The sequence below is a fragment of the Tiliqua scincoides genome, chromosome 1, assembly GCF_035046505.1.
Source record: "Tiliqua scincoides isolate rTilSci1 chromosome 1, rTilSci1.hap2, whole genome shotgun sequence".
In the NCBI taxonomy this organism is placed as follows: domain Eukaryota; kingdom Metazoa; phylum Chordata; class Lepidosauria; order Squamata; family Scincidae; genus Tiliqua; species Tiliqua scincoides.
Genome location: NC_089821.1, coordinates 151855276 through 151875035, shown reverse-complemented (window position 1 = coordinate 151875035; position 19760 = coordinate 151855276). Strand labels below are relative to the sequence as shown.

The 19760-nt window shown below is 42.6% G+C and overlaps 1 protein-coding gene across 1 annotated transcript; it reads left to right on the top strand.

Moving 5' to 3' along the window:
* The first annotated feature begins 3945 nt into the window (after nt 1–3945).
* SERPINE3 (serpin family E member 3) lies at nt 3946–18291 on the top strand. The gene is made up of 8 exons (XM_066611269.1): nt 3946–4204; nt 5772–6005; nt 10198–10395; nt 11664–11862; nt 13600–13700; nt 15937–16023; nt 17881–17964; nt 18248–18291. The coding sequence occupies exons 1-8, from the start codon at nt 3946–3948 to the stop codon at nt 18289–18291; spliced, it is 1206 nt and encodes a 401-aa protein (XP_066467366.1).
* The last annotated feature ends 1469 nt before the right edge of the window (nt 18292–19760 follow it).

Below are 19760 nucleotides of genomic sequence, written 5' to 3'. Positions count from 1 at the left end.
TCCCATAAAATACGACAACAGAAAACTGAGCGTCCAATAGAATAGAAATAAAAGTCCCCTAAGGCTCTCATATTTTCTAGGTCCTCAGCACCCTGATGCACTTTCTGTCCATGCTGCTCGCTTATTTTGACTTCCCTGTGCTGTCTTGAAGGACACTGTGAAGTTTCCAGCAGTTCAGAGCTGGGCCTGTAACATAGTTTAGGTATGCATTCACCCTGCCCTGGGAAATTAGTGGAGATGGCCCTCTGTGACAACAGATCTCTCATGTCAGCATCTGAACTCTAACGGGTGCCACCAGATATGGTTCCACAGGGGAGAAACCTAAGAAGGGAGTGTGACATGTTGGAATTGACTCCAAGAGCACTTCAGCTTTAGAAAATGATAAAAGGGTGACCTCCTTGTCTTCTTCTGTTTCATCCCAGCTGCAGCTATTATTAATGCCTGAGCAGTAAAGAATTCAAAGTACTCCTTTTCTTCCTTGTGTGTTTGGATGAGATTTCAAGAAATTGAGATTTAGGAACAGTGAATGTAAACCAGGTTGAGAAATATAATTATTTATATTGTTTATAATATTTACTCTGATGTAAATCTCAGAGTATCAGGTCACTGAGATACTTCAGAGTAAACATTCCTAGGATGAGATTGTTTTGTTTCACTGAAAGTTCTGTGTGCTGCTCCTGTGCAAATCTTCTGTAATTAAGGAGAATTGACAACTGCTGGGTAGACCTGGGATCCTGCATGGATTTGGAGCCCATATCTACTGGCTGGGTAGACCTGGGCTCCCATTCCAGCCAATGGCTCAAAATTCAGGTAGGACCTCAGGCCTACCTCAGGTCTACCCAGCTGGTAATGACTATAGGAAGTGACTATGAAAAAGAATGGGTGGATTACAGGGGTGCACTTTAGTCAATTACAACTCATTCCTATGCAAATGTACTCAGAAGGAAGTCTCAATTGAATTCAATGAGGCTTATTCCCAAGTGAGTGTGTACAGTAATGTTTCTCAAACTGTGGGTCGGGACCCACTAGGTGGGTCGTGAACCACTTTTCAGGGGGGTCCCCATTCATTTCAGCATTTTATTTTTAATATGTTAGACTTGATGCTACCATGGTATGTGACTGCATTTGGGGAAATGTTACAGATTTGTAGTTGCAATGCAGCCCCAAGGTGAGGGAACAAGTGTTCCCTTACCTTGAGGAGACCTCTGTGACTGTCTCCCCACCACAGGATGCAGTGCATACCCCATTGGCATGGTTGCACCGACACTGGAAAATTGGATAGGATTGGGCCCTAAGTTGCGTGTTGCCAACAATTGGTATGAGGACTGCCTCTGAGGCTGTGGGTTTTTGTAGTGATATGGTTGTGGGGTAGAAGAGACGTATTTCCAATACTCTGTTCCCTTATTAAGGAGCCACAATATTTTCACTTCACCAGATCCTATCATTTGGTTACAGGAAAAAGAAGTAGTAAGTAGACCATTCCTTCCTTGTATGTCTGATGGGTTTTGCTACTCTGATTCTGAACCCAACCCAAATCTAGAGAAAGAAGCTTACTAGGCAACTTGTTCCACCCACATCAGTAGCTTCAGTGATGGGTAATTCTGCACCCTTCTGTCCTCCCTCCCATCCATCATGAAGCTATGAGCAGAGCAAGGGGTGGGATGAGTTCCTGCTTCTTCAGCTGTAGCTCTGCTGTAGCCACAACCCCAAAACATTTCTTAACAAGTGAACTGTGATCTCATCCTTGTACTACTTCTACACTCACACTAATGTGTTTCCCCTTAAGAGTGTGGTACTAATGAAGCCACGCCTGCAATGGAATTTTTCTTACCGTAGTTATCCCAACGGAGATTATGTTTTACTACTATCACAATTTTAAGTGATTGTCATAAATGTGTCATCCAGGCACCATTCCGTCAACCTCTGTGTGCCACTGCCAATCTCCTCCTAGAAGTTAGTGACAGGGAAAGAGAAAATAGAGAATATGGGGGCAAGAGGGCCCCTCTGAAGCAGCCAGCCTCTCTCACTTTTGGCTTTGTCTCTCTCCAACTCTTCTCAACATTTGGCAGCACTTCACAACAGCTTAGTGAATCCCTCACTTTTTCACTTTTCCTCTTAAAAAAGAAAGATCAACCAGAACTGAAGAATAGCAATGGTGATGGCCAGTCAGAAGAGTTCCCTCCCATGTGTTCCCTAATATTTGACAATTGGATTAAATTAGTGGAAGGAGAGTGAGACACCATGGGACTATGTAATTCTGCCCAGAACAGGACAACTGTGTCTCCCCTTTGCCCCCATTCAGATACGTTTTGTGCCTGGTACACAACAGGCTTGATTTCTCTGTCCATTTGTGAGTAAGAAATCTATGGAATGCGTCAAAAGAATAGGAGAGGGGGGAGGGATGTGATATTGGTAGGTGATACTTTTCTTAGCAGAAGCAGGTCACAAGTCTACTGAGGCTTGAATGGTGCTTGCTGGCTCTTTCGCCATCAGTACCTTTTTGTTCCTTGCCTGGGATTTGCTGGGTAGTAGTATGCCTCTTTGCCTGGCTCCATAGAGAGCCTACAGGAATTTGGACAGAGTGGTACAGACATCGCCGACAAAGACCATGATCGCGGACTATTCTTTTCACTGCAGTCTTATGACCAAGACCCCACTTCACTATATATTAAAGAAGGGGACACCTAAACCATCAGTCTAACTGAAGCATGCCAGAAAGACCCTTAAAGGCAATTGAGACCAGCTTACGGTAAGGAAATCTTAGGAGCTGTTCTTTTGGGCAAAAGGCATAAGTAGGAGAAGTTTGCATAGACGTTCTGAAATGACATCATGTCTCTAGGCAAGTGTGCTCAGATTGTATTAAGAGAAAGCACTGTGAGTTTTTAAAATCTAGTTGGGAAGCACATTTTGCTCTTTAAAAAGGCAAGCCTCTTTTAACTGCACATTAACATGTATGTATATTAACACTGTTGTTATTATTATTAACAATGTTTCTTTACCACTTTTCAACCAAAAAAGCTTTCAGAGCGGTTTACATAGCAAAATAAATCAATAAATGTTTCCTTGTCCCAAAAGGATTCACAATCTCAGGGAAAACTCTGTAGTACCCTAACTGGCACTGTAGTCACAGAGGTGTGTTTGGTAACACAACCCATCTCTAAAATGTTCAATGCAGAGAATAATTAATACCACAATCCTATGTCTAGCTACTTACACTACTTACAGGTAAGTCCCATTGAGTTCAAGAAAAGGTCTATAGGGTTGGAGCTTAAGAAAACAAGCACACGTACTAATTGGGTCTGAAAGGATTACAATTCTACTGATTGGATGAATTGTGAAGGTCTGCTGGGTCCTTTTTTTTCTTTTTTACTGCAAAGTTAAACCCTGTTTTAATATCTATAGAATGCTAGGTTTGGTTTTGAAATGTTCAGTAGGAAACCTTGTACCCAGATTTATATGTGTGAAGATCAGGTCACTGTGTGCCTGAGAAGATTTAAAAATAATTGGCATTCACAGTCATTATGCTCTCTATATAGTTGAAACGAATCAACCATTGTATTTATTTTTCCTCTGTTAAACAATTTTGTGTATATCTTAAGAACTTGGAGACTTCTATCCCTAGCAGACTAAGGTCTGGTAATAAAGATGCCTGTCTTCTTTTTCCACCTCATTTTCTGAGACTAATATAACCCAAACCAACTCTGAACCAAACCTGACATAATCAAAGGGAATGCCTTGGTATGTGCATGTTTGACTGGCCAACCAGCTCAATGTTCTGAGAAATGTTCCTTCTATCAGACCTGATAGGAAGTTGGAGGCTTCTTGGCATTAGCGACTTGTGTTGCTTTGTGTAAGCACATGGGTAAGTACTTGCTGGTGTCACTGAGTTTCCTCATTTCTGGTTGCAGCCGGTGTGACCTTCTGACAATACTGCCTTCTGCCTTCATGCTGTCCCTTTCTGCCACAACCGTCCTTCTGTCACTTTGTTCCTTAAATGTCAGAGGCTGTGAGCACAACAAGGATCCAAAGAACCTGCGAACAGAGTTTGCCCTCACTCTCTACAAACACTTAGCAGAATTTGAGAATAAGACTAACCTTGTGGTTTCCCCAGCAAGCATCTTTCTCTCTTTGGGGCTTCTGCAGTTTGGAGCTCAAGGGAATACCTTTGCACAATTGACTCGTGCTCTGGGATACAACACTCATGGTAAGGTGCCATCTGAGAAATTGCTTGTCAGTGAATGATAATGAAATAAAGGCCATGAATAAAATAAAAATAAATGCCACAATCAAATTCCCATTCAGTACTGACTGACCCAAGAGAAAAGATACAAAATGAAACAAGCCCTCTATAGTTTCTATGTCTTGATGGTTTATTTGGCAAGTCTAATTTTTTTATTTCATTGTAACCGTTTGAAACTTTTCTTTGCTCTTGCTTTTTGGCTGAAAGTAGTATTCAAAGGGGAATAGGGAGATAAAAGCAGTACTCTGTCATAAAACCTAAGTGCAGAAGCAAAAGAGAATTTAAACCAATACAACTAAAAAAAAAAACCATTAAAAAAACCAGCAGCAGTAAGATATAAAATTATAGAAGTACTAAGAGCCATTGAAAACCTTGATGAACATGCATGTTTTAATGTCTCCTGAACTATAAAGGATTGGTGCTGTTCTGCCTTGTATAGGAGGGCATTCCAGAGGCAAGACATCATGATCAAGAAGACCCTCTCCCTGGTCACTATCAACTTCACCATCTGGAGGCACCTGGATGTCAGTCTTAACCTTGCACAAATTCATATTGAAAAGACAGTCCTGCTACCCTGGTCTCAAAACTATTTAGGGCTTCAAAGATTACAATCAGTACCTTGAATTGAACCTGAAAATGTATCAGAAGCTAGTACAGATGTTCTGTGATATGATTAGAACAATAGCTCTCAGTCAAAAGCTTGGCCATCACATTCTGAATCAGCTGATATTTCTGAAGTTTCAGCCCCACATAGAACCCGTTACAGTAGTTAGTTAGGATGTTAACAGTGGATAACTGTAGTGTGGCTATAATGTAGTATTTTCTCTATTTGATTTTTCATTCCCTTTTTCACCTGATTTTAGCGGCAGTTTCAAATGTTGATGGCCATGCATGTTTCTCTGCATTTTTAGTTATGGTCAATATCATGTTTCTTTCTAATATGAGTGGTCTGCTTTGTTTTACCAAACTACTCCTTGACTGCAAGTCTTATGGAATTGGTGTACCTTCCTAATTGGGTCCCAATTCCATTTTAACGTAAAGGGTACTTGATGTGTATATGTGTGTGTGTGTGGGGGGGGGGGGGAGGAAATTAGAGAATAACTTCCCAGCTCAGGTTGTTAAGAGGCTATTTTGAAGGAAATGTCTAGTCTGTGTTTTTTGGGCTCAGTGAACGTGGCAATTCACAAATTGGATGCCTGTTTTTCAGCTAGTCAAAATCTATGCTAAGTCAACTCAGGTTGACTGCAAAATCTAAAAAAAAAACATGTACAGTATTTTTGAATTTTTTTGAATTTTTTTTGAACTATTAAGGAAGTTAACTTCTGCAGATAAAAACAAAAAAACCAGAAGGCTGTAACAGATAAGTGACTCGGGAAAGAGGTGACAATCTTCATTCTCAAAAATAACCATCTAAAGATCATAGAGTTGGCAGTTGGCAGTGTTTTTATCGATAAGCTGTCTTTCTTTTTATCACTGTCTTTTCAGCATTGTGTAACAAACTGATTGCCACAGGGATTTCTCTCATTCTTAGATCAGGATGTACATAACTCTTTGTACCCTGTTGATAAAGAAGTGGCCAACTCAACCCAGGGCCCTGTAGTACAGCTGGCAAGTGCCCTCTTTGTTCAAGATGGAATACATCTTTCACCTCAGTTCATTCAATATGCAGCACTATGGGCAAATAATACAGTGCAACAAACCAACTTTAGTCAGCCGAACAGGACTGCAGCTCAGATAAACGAATGGATTACCACAAGCACTGGAGGTAAGGTGACCCTGTTAGCACAGGCAACGTTTAAACAAGTTTGAGAGGCATTTAGAATACAGTTAAGTGAACTACTGTCACTCTGGGACTCATCTGGATGGGAACTAGCACAGGGGAACACTCATGTTTACAGCCTTTGCCAACCCTTTTCCCTACCACCATGCTGCGATGGATCAGGTTCAAAGGAGGGGGACAGGAACTCCCCAAATGTATACAACCATATAGCAGCTGCCACCAGTTAAATTCTTGTTGGGTAGGTGAAATTCCTTTAACAAAAACCTCTCCCATATTTGAGGCATTTCAAACCTGACTACAAACTTTTTATAAAAGATCCCCAGTAATTATGGGAAGTTCAAAACTCTTATGATGTATTCAGCCAAGCAGGGATGGGAAAGTATGAGTGAACCCCATAGGCGGAAATATCTACAAAAAGTAAAATAGGATGTATTTAAGGAAATCAGACTTGTGTTTTAGGGCACAATCCTAACCAGGTCTACTCAGAAGTAAGTCCTATTTTGTTCAATGGGGCTTACTCTCAGGAAAGTGTGTTTAGGATTGCAGCCTATGTTAGCCAAGCTTATAAAGATGAGAGTGTTATCAAAGGTTCAAAAAGATTAGTATTTGGATCATGCTGCAATTTGAACATGAGGTCACCATGTGCTTGTTTGCAGAAAAATTTATGGAAGAAAAATCCACGGTAGGTTACAAGTCAAGATGACTGTATGCAACCTCCTGGTTGTAGAGGTAGCCTGTCTCAGAATGCCAGGCGCAAGGGAGTGGCAACAGGATGCAGACATCTTGTTGTCTTGTATGCTCCTTGAGGTATCTGCTGGGCTGCTGTGAGATACAGGAAGCTGAACTAGATGGGCCCTTGGCTTCATCCACCAAGTGTCTTCTTATGTTGTTGTGGTTCACTGTGGTGATATCTTCTAACCTTCAGGAAAGACTACTGCTGGGGCACCAGTGAAGCTGGGCAAAAGCACTTCTGGCAGTGGCGTAGCTAGGTCATTTGACGCCCGAGGCTCATAAATTTTTGTCACTCCATATGACACAATTAATTATTTAATTATTAATTGTTATTAATTAATTAATTATATTACTTATTCATTCACATTTTTATACCACCCTTCCTCTAAGCAGCTCAGGATGGTGTACATCGTTCCTCCCCTTATTTTGTCCTCACAACAACCCTGTGAGGTAGCTGAGACTGAGAGATAGTAATAGTCATGACATGAATAATAATGATGACCAGAAAATAAATGCAGTGAATATTTCCCCACAAGCAATGGATGAAATTCTGCATCAAATGGTATATAACATGATGGTAATATTCCTGAAAGTCTTGGTTACTAGGGTGTCACCCCCCCCTTCCAGGATGTCTCATTGGCCCATTTTGAGTGAAGGCAGTGGTTCTCAAACTTTTAACACTAGGACCCACTTTTTAGAATGACAATCTGTCTGGGACACACCGGAAGTGATGTCATAGCTGGAAGTGGGAAGCAAAATAAAATACAGTAGAAGTGGGAAGCAAAATAAAATACAGTTGACCACCCAAGGGACTGGAGGAATTGGTCAACATAGGGAGGTGGTCAACATACAGGAAAAAAGGCATTTAAATATCATGTTTAGCTCCCAGGACAACAAATGCAAGGCCAAGTTATTATTTAGATTGGATTTTTAAAAAGTTTTATTGCAAATATCAATGAGAATTGATCCTCTTGTGATGCTTACTAATTTATATCATCTATATCTATATCAGAGAGAGTAAACAGCCCACAATCAGTGTTTTAAAAAACCCCTGAAAATTCATAAGCTTAAAAAAAATTGTAAGTTAAAAAAAAAACAAACGGTTTCATAGCAGACAGGTAGACCAATGCTATCAGTTCCTTGCCAGTCCATAGCATGTAGCATGTTACATAGCCCCAACAGCTAAAAAAACCCAAACAAAACACTTTTTTACTTGGCCTCCACTGGGTCTCCTCAGATTCACTAAATGCCAGAAGGTGTTTGATACGGTCCCTCACTAAAAGCTGTTGAGAAAACTCCACAGTTAGGGAATAGAGGACAGGTCCTCTCATGGATTGGTAACTGGTTGAGGACCAGGAAACAGAGAGTGGGTTTCAATGGGCAATTGACAAAAAAAGTGGAGAAATGTGGAAAGTGGAGTGCCTCCTGTCCTGGGACTGGTGCTTTTCAACATCTTCATAAATTACCTGGAAACAGGGATAAGCAGGGAGGTGGACAAGTTTGTGGATGACACTAAACTTTTCTGAGTGGTGAAGACCAGAAGGGATTGTGAAGTGCTCCAGAAGGATCTCTTCAAACTGGGAGAATAGGCAGCAAAATAGCAGTTGTGTTTCAATATAAGTGTAATGTAATGCACTGGTGATGGGAACCAAAGTGAAAGGACAGTGGCTTCACTATGCACAAGCAGTATCGCATTTAGTGGGAACTTACGGAGAGTAAATTAATACTCTGTGCAATGGTCGAAGTGGTCAAGATACAACTTACGGAGGTGGTCAATATAGAGATGTTGGTCTCCCATAGTGTATATGCAGTGTCTGTCCATACTGTGAAAATCAGGTCAACTTAAGGAGGTGGTCATTATAGAGAGGTGGTCAACTTTGAAGGTTCTACCTCTCTATAATGACCACCTCCTTAAGCTGACCTAATTTTCTATAGCCTTTTTTTCCCATATGTTGACCACCCCCCTATGTTGACCAATTCCTTGAGTCCCTTGGGTGGTCAACTTAAAGAGGTTCTACTGTAATTAAATTAAAGAAAAACAAATAATTAAATAAGGGGAAGCCAGCCCTGTTTCACCAAGTGAATTTTCTCTATAGCCTGCCTGCAATAACACCCCCCCCCCAAAAAAAAAAATATGTGAGATTTTCAGCCTCTCCAGTGCCCACCTTACCAGCTCAAGTCTCTGTTTTATTCTTTGGGGGGAGGGGGGCTGCCTTCTGAAGCATTTCTTGAGCTCCACTTTCATAAGATCAGGACCATGCAGCCAGCCTTGCATTCCCCTTCGCCTGACTTGACCAGCAGTCAAGGCATGTTTGCTTACTCATGAGTAAATGCAACCATGTGGCTTACTTTCGCTTTCCAAAGGGCTCAATACATTCATCTGCTTGGAGGGAGGGACTTCCTTCTTGGGTGTTTTTTGGGGGCAGCTTTCATTGGATAGGAACCATTCTTGTGTTGTTGGATTCCTCTCAGCCTACCCTTTCTGACAGATTAAGGCAGTTTTTCCTACTTGGGAGTAAATGCATGATATGGCTCAGTTTCACTTTCCATAGGGCTCCATGCATTTTTTTGTGTCCTGTGTTTTGGCCATAACTTTTGATGGAAAGGAGATAATTTCCTCTGGTTTTTTGCATTGCATTCAGCTGGAAATTCCACATCCATTGGTATATAGCATGATGGCGTTATTCATAATTTCTGCTATGCTAGCGATGTTGGGTCATTTGTGGTGTCACCCTCCCCCCAAGTTCACCTAGGGTGGACCACCCTCCCCGCCCCTCACTAGCTACACCACTGACTCCTGGCCACAGCCACTGCCTATATATCCTGTCTATGTACCCCATTTGTGAACCTGGTCCTTCAAGGAAAATGCTCCCCTATCCAGAACAGGCATTAACCTGCAAGTCCAATTGCAAGTTGGGCACTGGCCTATGTCTGAGGTGGCAGAGCCCAAAGTGGGCTTTTTTGTTTTAATAACAATGGTTCCTATCAGGAGGGCAGGGTGCCCAACAATCTTTAACCTGCAATTGATCCGCTGTATTTGAAAAGAACTGTCTCTTAATTCTGACAGCTTGGCCAGAGAGATATCACTTTCTCCAGTCCACTGTTTTGATTGTGGAAGTGTTGATGACTTCATAGCTCCAGATACAGCAACTTGGTTCCTGGCCCTTTGCTTGAGTATTTAAGCCAGAAGATCAGCAGGCCCTGTTGGCCTTACTCAGTTTTTTAATGGTCTTGTCGCAACTGAAGGACCTGGCAAAACTGCTTTCCAAGTCACTACTAAGAAGGCCAAATACATAGAAAACTCTATGGACTATAGGATAGACTACAAGCAAACATAAAGTCACTTCAACTTGTGAATCACATTTTCAGCTACAGAGAATAAATTTGTTAAGTTCACCTTGCTTCAGCAATAGCTTCGGTTATGAAACTCTTTTTGCATTTGCAGATGGAGAAGCAAACTGCCTATCCTTGGATGCCATTGATGCCACCCTTAACCAGATAGCTGTGGTGAGCACCATGTACTTCAAAAGCACTTGGCAAAGGAGATTCCCTTTCGCAAATACTCAACTCCTGTCTTTCACCACTTCAGAGGGTGTCCTCCTGAAAGTGCCCACTATGTACCTCAGTGCTGAAGTCAACTACGGTAATTACACTTGAATCAGGTTTGATGCAACCATCCAAAACTGAAAGCAGAGGTTCACATGCAGAAATAGATTTCAACAAGCATGCTGTGTGCAAAGCTGGAAGATGGGGGACATCTCCATTGTGCAATCTGTACTTGGCTGTTCTCAGAAAGCTTGGCTCTACTACATCTGTTGGTCAACCAAACAAAATATGATTGCTGTTCTGGCTACGTAAGAAAGATGCATTAGACGTCATCTTTTGCACTTTTATAGTGTTCACAAGTACATAGAGCAGTGTTTCTCAAACTGTGGGTCAGGACCCACTAGTGGGTCCCCATTCATTTCAATATTTTATTTTTAATCTATTAGACTTGATGCTACCATGGTATGTGACTGCATTTGGGGAAATGTTACAGAACTGCACTTTTAACAAGCTTCTATGTATATTCTTTTAACAATGATAGTAAATGAGACTTACTTCTGGATAAGTGTGGGTAAGAATGCAGCATAGGACTGCTAAAAATGTTCCTGCTTGATGATTTCACTTCTAGTCACAACATCACTTCTGGTGGGTCCCGACAGATTCTCATTCTAAAAAGTGGGTCCTGGGGCTAAATGTGTGAGAAATCCAGCGCAGTATCCAGGAGCCACTGCTATACAAGCAGGGCCTCCAGTCATAGTGCCAGCAGCCCTGAAGTGCACTGCAGCAGTGTTCCTTTTGCCACGCTGCTATGGAACTTAAGGCATCAGACTGAGATTCCATCTCTGTAAGTGCCCAAAGGGACTGGGCTGTCGATCATGGTGCTAACTGTATAGCATTAAGTAGCTGTTCATATGCTGTTTATGACCTTAAATGGCAAGAATCTATTTGGACAAGTTCAAAGCGGCTGAACCATTCACCAAACATGTCTGAACTAGGACTAAAGGGAGGGTTAGGAAATAGAGATGGACCTGATCACAGGCATTTATGGACTTTACTCCTTGCTTCCAGAGTCATGAACAAAGTGTGCCAGTATACCTTACAGTTCAGATGTGGTTTTAAGGTTGCTGCTGTACAATGGGAGGCAGAAGGCAGTTCCATCTCTGTGCACAAAAATGGTACCCACGTTTTTAGATGGTGTTCAGCTAGTGAATTTTACACACCAGAATCCATGGCCTGATAGAAAATTCACAACTTTTTATACCATTGTTACTAAAAAAAGCCCACCCAGCATGGTCTAATTCAATATAGCTGCTGTTTTTTCCTGTTATATATAGCTGCTGTTTGCATTTGTTTTCCACATTGCAGGTGAGTTCCTAACAGATTCTCTGGAACGGATCAGTGTGATTGAATTGCCCTATGTGGGGGAGACGGTCAGTATGTTTGTGATGCTTCCCTCTGACAGAAGGACATCTCTAGCCCAGGTTGAAATGCAACTCTCCGCCCAAACCTTTCCACTGTGGTCCAGCACCTTGAGGAGAACAAAGATGGCTATCTTTCTCCCCAGGTAAAGAGTAAACGTGCATACATTTGCACTACAATTTCTTACTGGAATACTGGCCTTGGGTGAAAAATATTCTAGTCGTGATTACAGTGGTAGACAACAAAGGAGAAGTTATGTTGTGGGAGACATTAGGATGTGGTAAGAGAAGGAGGAAGTTGTGTGGTGAACAGAAGCCATGGCTTCTAAAGATGAGATACTTCCAAATTTTGATAGGCATCAAAGAGGCAACAGAATAGTCCAAAAGTCACATGTTATAGTTCACCTCAGCAGCACTGGCAACAGGTGTCACTCATATGACTCCTAGAGTACAGGAAAGCAAGGCATGGTTCAATTGATCCACAGGTTATGGTGTGACTAGTACTGTGGGAAGGTCACAACTGGATTGCTGCATTTATACATGGCGGATATTCTTCAAAGATATTATAGAGGACATTTCATTGACACATCTTGTTGTTCCAGCAAAACAAGCAAGCAGAAACCGCATGGCTCAACAGTAGAACATCTGCTTTGCAGATTACAGGTTCAATCCCTGGCTTCTCCAAGGAGGGGGGAGAAAAATTCCTGACTAGAACCCTGAAGATCTGCTGACAATACTGACCGAGATAGGTCTGTCTTGGTATAAGGCAGCAGCCTATGATAGTGCACTGCTACATTTTGCTACTCTTGCTCTGCATCAGCACGCTAACAAAACATCAAAGTACTGCAAGTTCAATGGTTCAAAAAGTATTTTCAAGTGGACGGCTGTGAGAAAAGCTGGTTTCAAAAACATGCAAGACTACCCCAAACGTGTTTAACAAGAACAACCACATTTTGTTCAGTAGATACAGTCTTCAGATTAATGTGATGACACAAAATAGTTCCTTAAATTCTCATTAGTTACTTTCACTGTTCAATTGTAATTTTTAAAGTGGAGCAGAAAGCTGGCTTATAGTAACAAGCACTGGTAGTCAAAGGTTCATTCCAAACCAGAAGCTATGCTCCTAAGCAGGGGTGCAGACAAAGGGGCATGACGGGATGCAGAACTCCAGACCTTTCCAGTAAAGGAAGGCAGATATGGTCAGCATGAGCTCTCTGGTGTGGCTTTTGAAACTGTTTTCTATGGACCTAAGCAGAGAAGAAGCATCAAGCTCAGCATGAACTAAGGCGGGGTAGGGCAGGGGGAGGAACCAGTGCAAGAGGGGGTGGGACCAGCAGAGCCCTGCTTTGCTGGATCAAATCCTCTGTGTCAGGCTAAAAAGTCTGACATGGAGGTTCCAGTGCTGGCAAAAGAGCTGGGGCAGACATGAGAAGCCTCAAAGCAGGGCCTGGGGCTTTCCTCAGGGGAAGGGGATGCCCCTGCAATTGGCAGACCCACCAAGGATAAGATTGGGCTGTTAAAGGGTTGCATAAGTGTCAGTTGAGAAAGAAGAGGAGCAGAGAGAAAGCAGGGGAGGCTATAAAGAACTGTAGATGTAATGACCAAAACATGGACACGGTATAAGGATAAAAGGCTGCATATGAAAATGTTGAAAAAGGAAAAAATGACAAAATTGTACAGAGAATTTGGATGTATCAGTACATTGGTAGCAGCAGAACAAAAGGATTAGCCTCCAAAATCGCCTTGCTTCATGTTAATGAAGCACATGAAAATTCTTTTTCCAAGCTATGTTCTCAATACTGTATTTTATTCCTGTGAATGGGTGGGTTTTTAAAAAAGGTTAAAAAAAAAAAAAGACAGCTTTCCATTTACCCTCTTTTTAGGTTCAGAATTCAAAACCACTTGGACCTAAAAATGGTTTTACCTGCATTAGGAATTACAGACATGTTTGATCCAACTCAGGCAAACTTTAAAGGCATTTCGGGTAAGTCCACTATGAGTTTCAGGTTGCGATCCTATGCACAGTTTCCTGGGAGTAAGCCCCACTGAACGCAATGGGGCTTACTTCTGAGTAAACATTTATAGATTTGCGCCGCAAGTTTCTTGATCTATGTATTCAATTTCTGTACAGTTTGTATTATGTGTTGATAATTCAGCAGGGCGGATCCATCTGTATTATTGGAGTTCTAGAAACAGTACTAAAAAGGCTTCCCATGGGGAGACAGAAACAGATCCTGAGTGAGAGACCTCCAGAACATCCCTTGTTCTTCCTCTCCATGCCAGGCCTTAATTTCAGACCCCATCACCTTACCTGTGTTTTGTACAAATCTTATAGATTTGTTAATGCTAACTTGATCTAGTCACACTGAAGAAGGCACAACTTGTAAGTTGTCTTTGATTTAAAAAAGAACAAAAAAAAAACAACACAAAAAACCCTGCCAGTTATTAGAGTGAGGTTAATTTGGCTAAAAATTTCTACATGAATCTTCCATATTCAGAGGAAGGGTCAGCATTAGGAAAAGAATAGGCAGTGGGTTACTTAAGGAATCTTCTGCATGCCCTTGTGTGTGACTTCTTATGTGCTTTAGGAAAGAAAAGTTTTTTGTTTTTTTTTAAGAATAGTGGAAATCTCAGTCACTCAGCAACTCATTGATACCAAGGGAAAAAGAACTGATTTCACTCCCCATCACTAGCAACTAGGGCTGGCCTAGTGATGAGGCCAACCAAAAGGCTTGCTTCAACTGGGGAGCTAGGGGGAATGGCAAACTGACAAGGAGTATCCTGTCCCTGGATCTGCCTGTCACCCCTTTCTGTCCTGCCAATGACAGACCCAATTCAGTTGGTGCTTTGATCCTCTTCCCATTCAATGTGCATGAGCAGGAAGACAATTGGGGCAGCAGCTGCCCACCTCTTCCTCCAGCAATGCCACTGCTGCCACTTCTTTGCTCTCTCTGCCCACCCAGTGGCTTTGAAAAACAGCCAAGTGAGCACGGAAAGGTGAAGTACCCCACCCCTTCTGCTTCTGCTCCAGATCACCGCCTCCTTTTCCCCATTATCCTATTTATGTTAAACAGGGCTGCAAAAAGGAAGGAGACAAAAAAGAAAAGAAAAGAAAATTCCTTGTGCATGGAGAAGTGGTGGAGTGTGGTGAGCTGGAGGCAGCTTCCTTACCTCCCACTCAATCATCATGCTTCACCTCTTCTTGTCCACTTGGTGGCTGCAGAAGGCAGGCAGGCTAGTGATTTTGTTTGTTTTGTTTTACTGAGGGCAACAAAATTGGGCTGCCTCAGGGAGTGTCTAAATTTCAGCTGGGACTGCTAGCAACTATATATTCTCATACACATAACAGTGGAAGGAATCCAAAGTGTTTTAAAACTTCCAAAAAGAAATTCTGCAGCTTCCACAAGCACATAGGGCGCAATCCTAACCAACTTTCCAGCACTGGCATAGCTGTGCCAATAGGGCATGTGCTGCATCCTGCAGTTGGGGGGCAGTCACGGAGGCCCTGTGACTTTTGTTCCCTTACCTTGGTGCTGAAAAGTTGGTTAGGATTATGCCCTTGGTTTGTCTGTGACTTAACAGGGCCTGATCTTATTGGGCCAGCACCAGCCCTCCGCTGGCGCTGAGTGTTGCAAACATGCTATCAGGCATGCCTGCGACACTGGCTGCCAGGCTGGCACTGGCTCAGAATAAGCTTGCGCTGAGCCAGTGCTGAGCAGATCCCAGTCACATGCCGCCCAGAGTTACTGGCAAGCACTGGGTGGTAGAGTGGTGAATGGGGTGGGGGGAGGTATTCCAGGGCAGAAGGATGGAGGGGGAAGGGATGGGACTTCCACAGGATCCAGAGCCCCACATCAGGCCTCCTGGCCCAACACAGGGCTGCTTTACTCTGCACCAGCTACCAACAGCCAGTGCAGAGTCAAGTAGCCCCATTGCGGGGCCTTTCTCTTACCTGGGGGAAAGGGACAAATGTCCCCTTCCCCTTAGGAGTTGCTGCTGGCTGCCTGGTGGCCACTGGATGCAGATGCAGCTATTTCAGTGCTGCTGCTTCTCTGGGTGCCGGGCAGCTCAAATATCTCAGTACTTTTGGATTGCATGGATACTTATCTTCCAGGATTATATGTGATTTCTTAGTACTGTAATCTCTCTAAAGCTATTTTATTTTTTATTAAGAAAGTAAGTTGTCCTGATGCACTGATAAATGCAATAATTATTACTAGAGCAGGGCAGCCTTTATATCTCAGAAGCTATCCACAAAGCAAAGATTGAAGTGGCAGAAAATGGTACAAGTGCCTCAGGAACTACAGGTAAAACAGACATGGACTTTTAATGCATTTATTTGAATAGTAGCAAATAATGGTTACTTAATTCTCATTCCATTCATAAAACAATTGTCCTTCAATCATATAGATTTGAATCTTCCAGATAGGCAGTTTTGTCAACCGGTTTTCTAAATGAAATAACCCAGCACTTGATAACCATATAGGAGGGGACAGCATCAATTCAGGCTACAGGCTAAACTTTCAAACATGGAATTAGTTAGGTCAGTATAACGGTGCAAATGAAGAGTTGGTTTGGATTTCTACACAAAACCCTGAGACTTTTGTTACTTTGGGAATGCTTCTTCTGAAACAGCTGGCTTAGCAAGAAATTGCAGAATCAGAAGCAGCCATCTGGAAGAGCCCTTTGTCATACATACACTAATAAAAACATTCCTAGGTGGGGTGTGGATGCTTGGTAAGGGCAGGTAGTTGAGCATGCAAATTAAAATAGGGAACATGAACAACATTATTTGCAAAATACCATGCCATAAACAACACAACTAGACAAACATGAAAGGGGACAACAGCCTATAAGCATAATAGCAATTTTGCTAATGGAGTAGCTCATGTATACATTAGTCTGAGGGCCCAATCCTGTCCAACTTTTGAGTACCTTTGAGCTACTTTTTGTATCGTGTAGCCGCAATATAGCCTTGAGATAAGGAAAGTGTTCCCTTACCTTGAAGAGGCCTCTGTGACTGCCTTCCCACCAAAGGATGCAATGCAAACCCCTTTGGCATGGTTGCACCGGCACTGGAAAATTGGACAGGATTGGACCAAAAGTCACATATTTCTACATATGCTTGAGAAATGTTGCAGTGGCCATGCATGTTTCACTGTAATGCCCAGTAGTGAGCACACCAGAGCTCTCAATATGCATTTGGCACTCAACTGCAGGCCCAGCTGCAGCCCATGTGTGGCCTGAAGCGGGTGTAAATGACATCATCATCATCATCATCATACACACACACACACCTGAAAAAGTGTGCAGAAGGTGGAGATCTGGTTACCTACCCCCTTATGTCACTCCTTAAAACGAAATAGGAAGTGTGAGCAATTTCTTATTTGTTCAAAGGGAACCACATGAAGAAGAAGTGAAGTGGAAATGGATTACCACCTTCTGCACAGTTGTGGGGAGGGGGATGCAGTGGTGATCTTCTTCCTTATCCCCTTACCCCAGACCTTTCTTATGTGGTCCCAAACAAATCAGGAAGTGTGGAATGTGCTGGCAGTTCTCCCAACATGTCTGTTTTGCTTAAAAGAAGCATGCAAGAGCAAGGTGAGCGGGCAAGGAAACAGGTCATTCCCTCTGATCTGTGTTATTGAGTGGGAAGCAGATCTGAGTGGCTCCATCTGCAGTGGGCTGGAGGGAGGTGGAAGCAGACTTGGGATGAAAAGCACCCCAAGCCTGTTTGGCATTCCATGCAACCTGTCGCTTGACACATGCTGCCTTGCTTGCTTCATGGGTGGGCTGACCATGCCCAAGTGTTAATTGTCAAGTGGCAACAAGCTGTTGCTGTGGATGGACTTGATCTTTTCTCTATAGAAAGGAGAGCTAAAAGCTTGCCTGACTTGATCATAAGTGCACACAAGCTTTGATCTTGAAGTTTCTTTGTCCTGGCTCTACCGAAATACATCCTGCACGCTGCTGCAGTCCTGAAAGTTTGCATTAAAATGTATGTTTGGGTATAAGAACTCTGTCTCTAAAGCTGACCTTATGGTAATAAGGACAGAAATTGATTTCAGTGCCAAGAGTGGTAAATCGAACTTTTTGTAAGGTATCTTGAATGGAACATTGGAAAATAAAGAAACCAGATGTTCACTGACTGTTTTATAACACAGCTATGGTACTGCTAAAACGATCCCGGGCTCCTGTCTTCAAAGCTGACAGACCTTTCCAGTTTCTCCTTCGGCAAGCCAGCACAGGTAAACATGAGTTAATTTATCCACAGAGGTCATTATATTGATAACAGAACACTGTTGCTTTTGAAAAGCTGCAATCTTGTTCATATTATATAAAACTATTCGCTTCCGACTTCCAAATGCTATCAACATCTGCAGTATATATATACAATAACTTAAGCACTCTGAACAGACACCCCTGCATACTTGTTCAGTTGTATGAAGAATGAAGTACCTTTATGCTTGTATGGCCTTCAAAAAGTAAGACAGAATATCCAAATTAAAAATCTATATTTTTTTTTTACAGGTTCAATTCTATTCATAGGAAGACTTATGAATCCTATGGAATAAACTTGTATAATCTTTGCTTCCTTCTTCTATTTGTGTTCCCACAATTAAACTAAAGCATGTGATGCATATGTAAAGAGCACATTTCCCATGTGGCAAATATCGAAAAGAACACAGAAGTTGTGAGTGACCTAGGACTTTTAAAAAATGCATGTCTTTTGCCATTTGTATAATGCCTGCTTGTCAGCTATGGCAGTTACAATCTTCTGGAAAAAAAAAGCCTTAAGGCAAAATGTCCTGTTCTGTGTAGTTCTATGAGTCTTTTTGTTTGTTTTACAAAATGCGACTACTGAGACTACAGTTTGAAGGGGGAGAACATCGTACAGCAGCAAAAACTGTAACAAACAGACTTATGATTTGTCAAATTAATAACCACACATGGTCTATTTCAATCTTACCAAAAGTTGTGGTGTTTGCAAGAACAAGATGTAGTAAGGCACAAGATGGTGGCTGAATATGGATCAGCTGACAACAGGAAGATCAGCTATGGGTGTGTTTTTCTAGTGAGGAAGACAGGATTACAGTCTTAACAGCCCAATCCTATCCAATTTTCCAGCCCTGGTGCAACCGCAATGCAGCCCCAGTAAGGGACAAATGTTTCCAAACCTTAAGGAGACCTCTGTGACTGTATCCCCAACACAGGAAGCAGTGCGTACCCTATAGGCACAGCAGCACCGGCACTGGAAAATTGGATAGGATTGGGCCCTAAGTCTTACTGAATACAATGGACATTTCTGAGTAAAATAAATAGCAATGTTTTCAAACACCTCTAGCTATGGGCCATTTTCTTTTCTTACACTGGGTCATTAAAAACAACAACACCTAATTACTTATTGATATGAGCTGCATTCCCTGGCATATGCCATGCCTGAACAGATGTCATGTCCAGTAACCCTCCCTCAGATCTAAATTGCTTTGACATCATCACCAGACATGTTTAAGTAACTTTAAAAAAGCAAACAGTCAACATCTACAAGATGGGCAGCCCAATCCTGAACCCAGCAGCACCCAGTGCTCCAGTGGTACCAAAATGGCAACTGCTGGATCCTGTGGGTCGGCAGCAACGTGTCTCATTGGCTCTGCGCCTGTGTATGAATAGGCAGAGAGTTGAGGAGACCTGTGTTGGGCTACCCGGTTCAGGAGGGGGCTTCAGTGGCAGAGGCTGCTGCTGTCCCTGCCCCTGCATAGGCCCTATCCTCCCTCCCTCTGCTCCATTCTGCTCACTCCCTGACTCAAAAACACTGCCAGCCAGTGCTGCAGGAGAGCTGGCCAGCCATCCTCTCGGTGCTGAGGCGTAGCGCCTACTGGCACTGTCCCAGCGCTGGCACTCCGTATTCCCAGGGTGCCATAAATGTGCTTTTTGAAATGCTTATGACACCAAGTGCTGGCACTGAGCAGCAGCACCGGCAGTAACAAAGCTCAGGATTGGGCCTTTATACAGTAAAGAAGTTTTGGACACCATGCTATCATTG

Bases quoted from the DNA above. Each gene is read 5' to 3' on its own strand.
- SERPINE3 (XM_066611269.1), top strand. From the start codon at position 3,946: ATGCTGTCCCTTTCTGCCACAACCGTCCTTCTGTCACTTTGTTCCTTA. The intron at 10,396-11,663 runs GTAATTACACTT...TCCACATTGCAG, and splicing joins CAGTGCTGAAGTCAACTACG to GTGAGTTCCTAACAGATTCT. The intron at 13,701-15,936 runs GTAAGTCCACTA...AATTATTACTAG, and splicing joins AAACTTTAAAGGCATTTCGG to AGCAGGGCAGCCTTTATATC.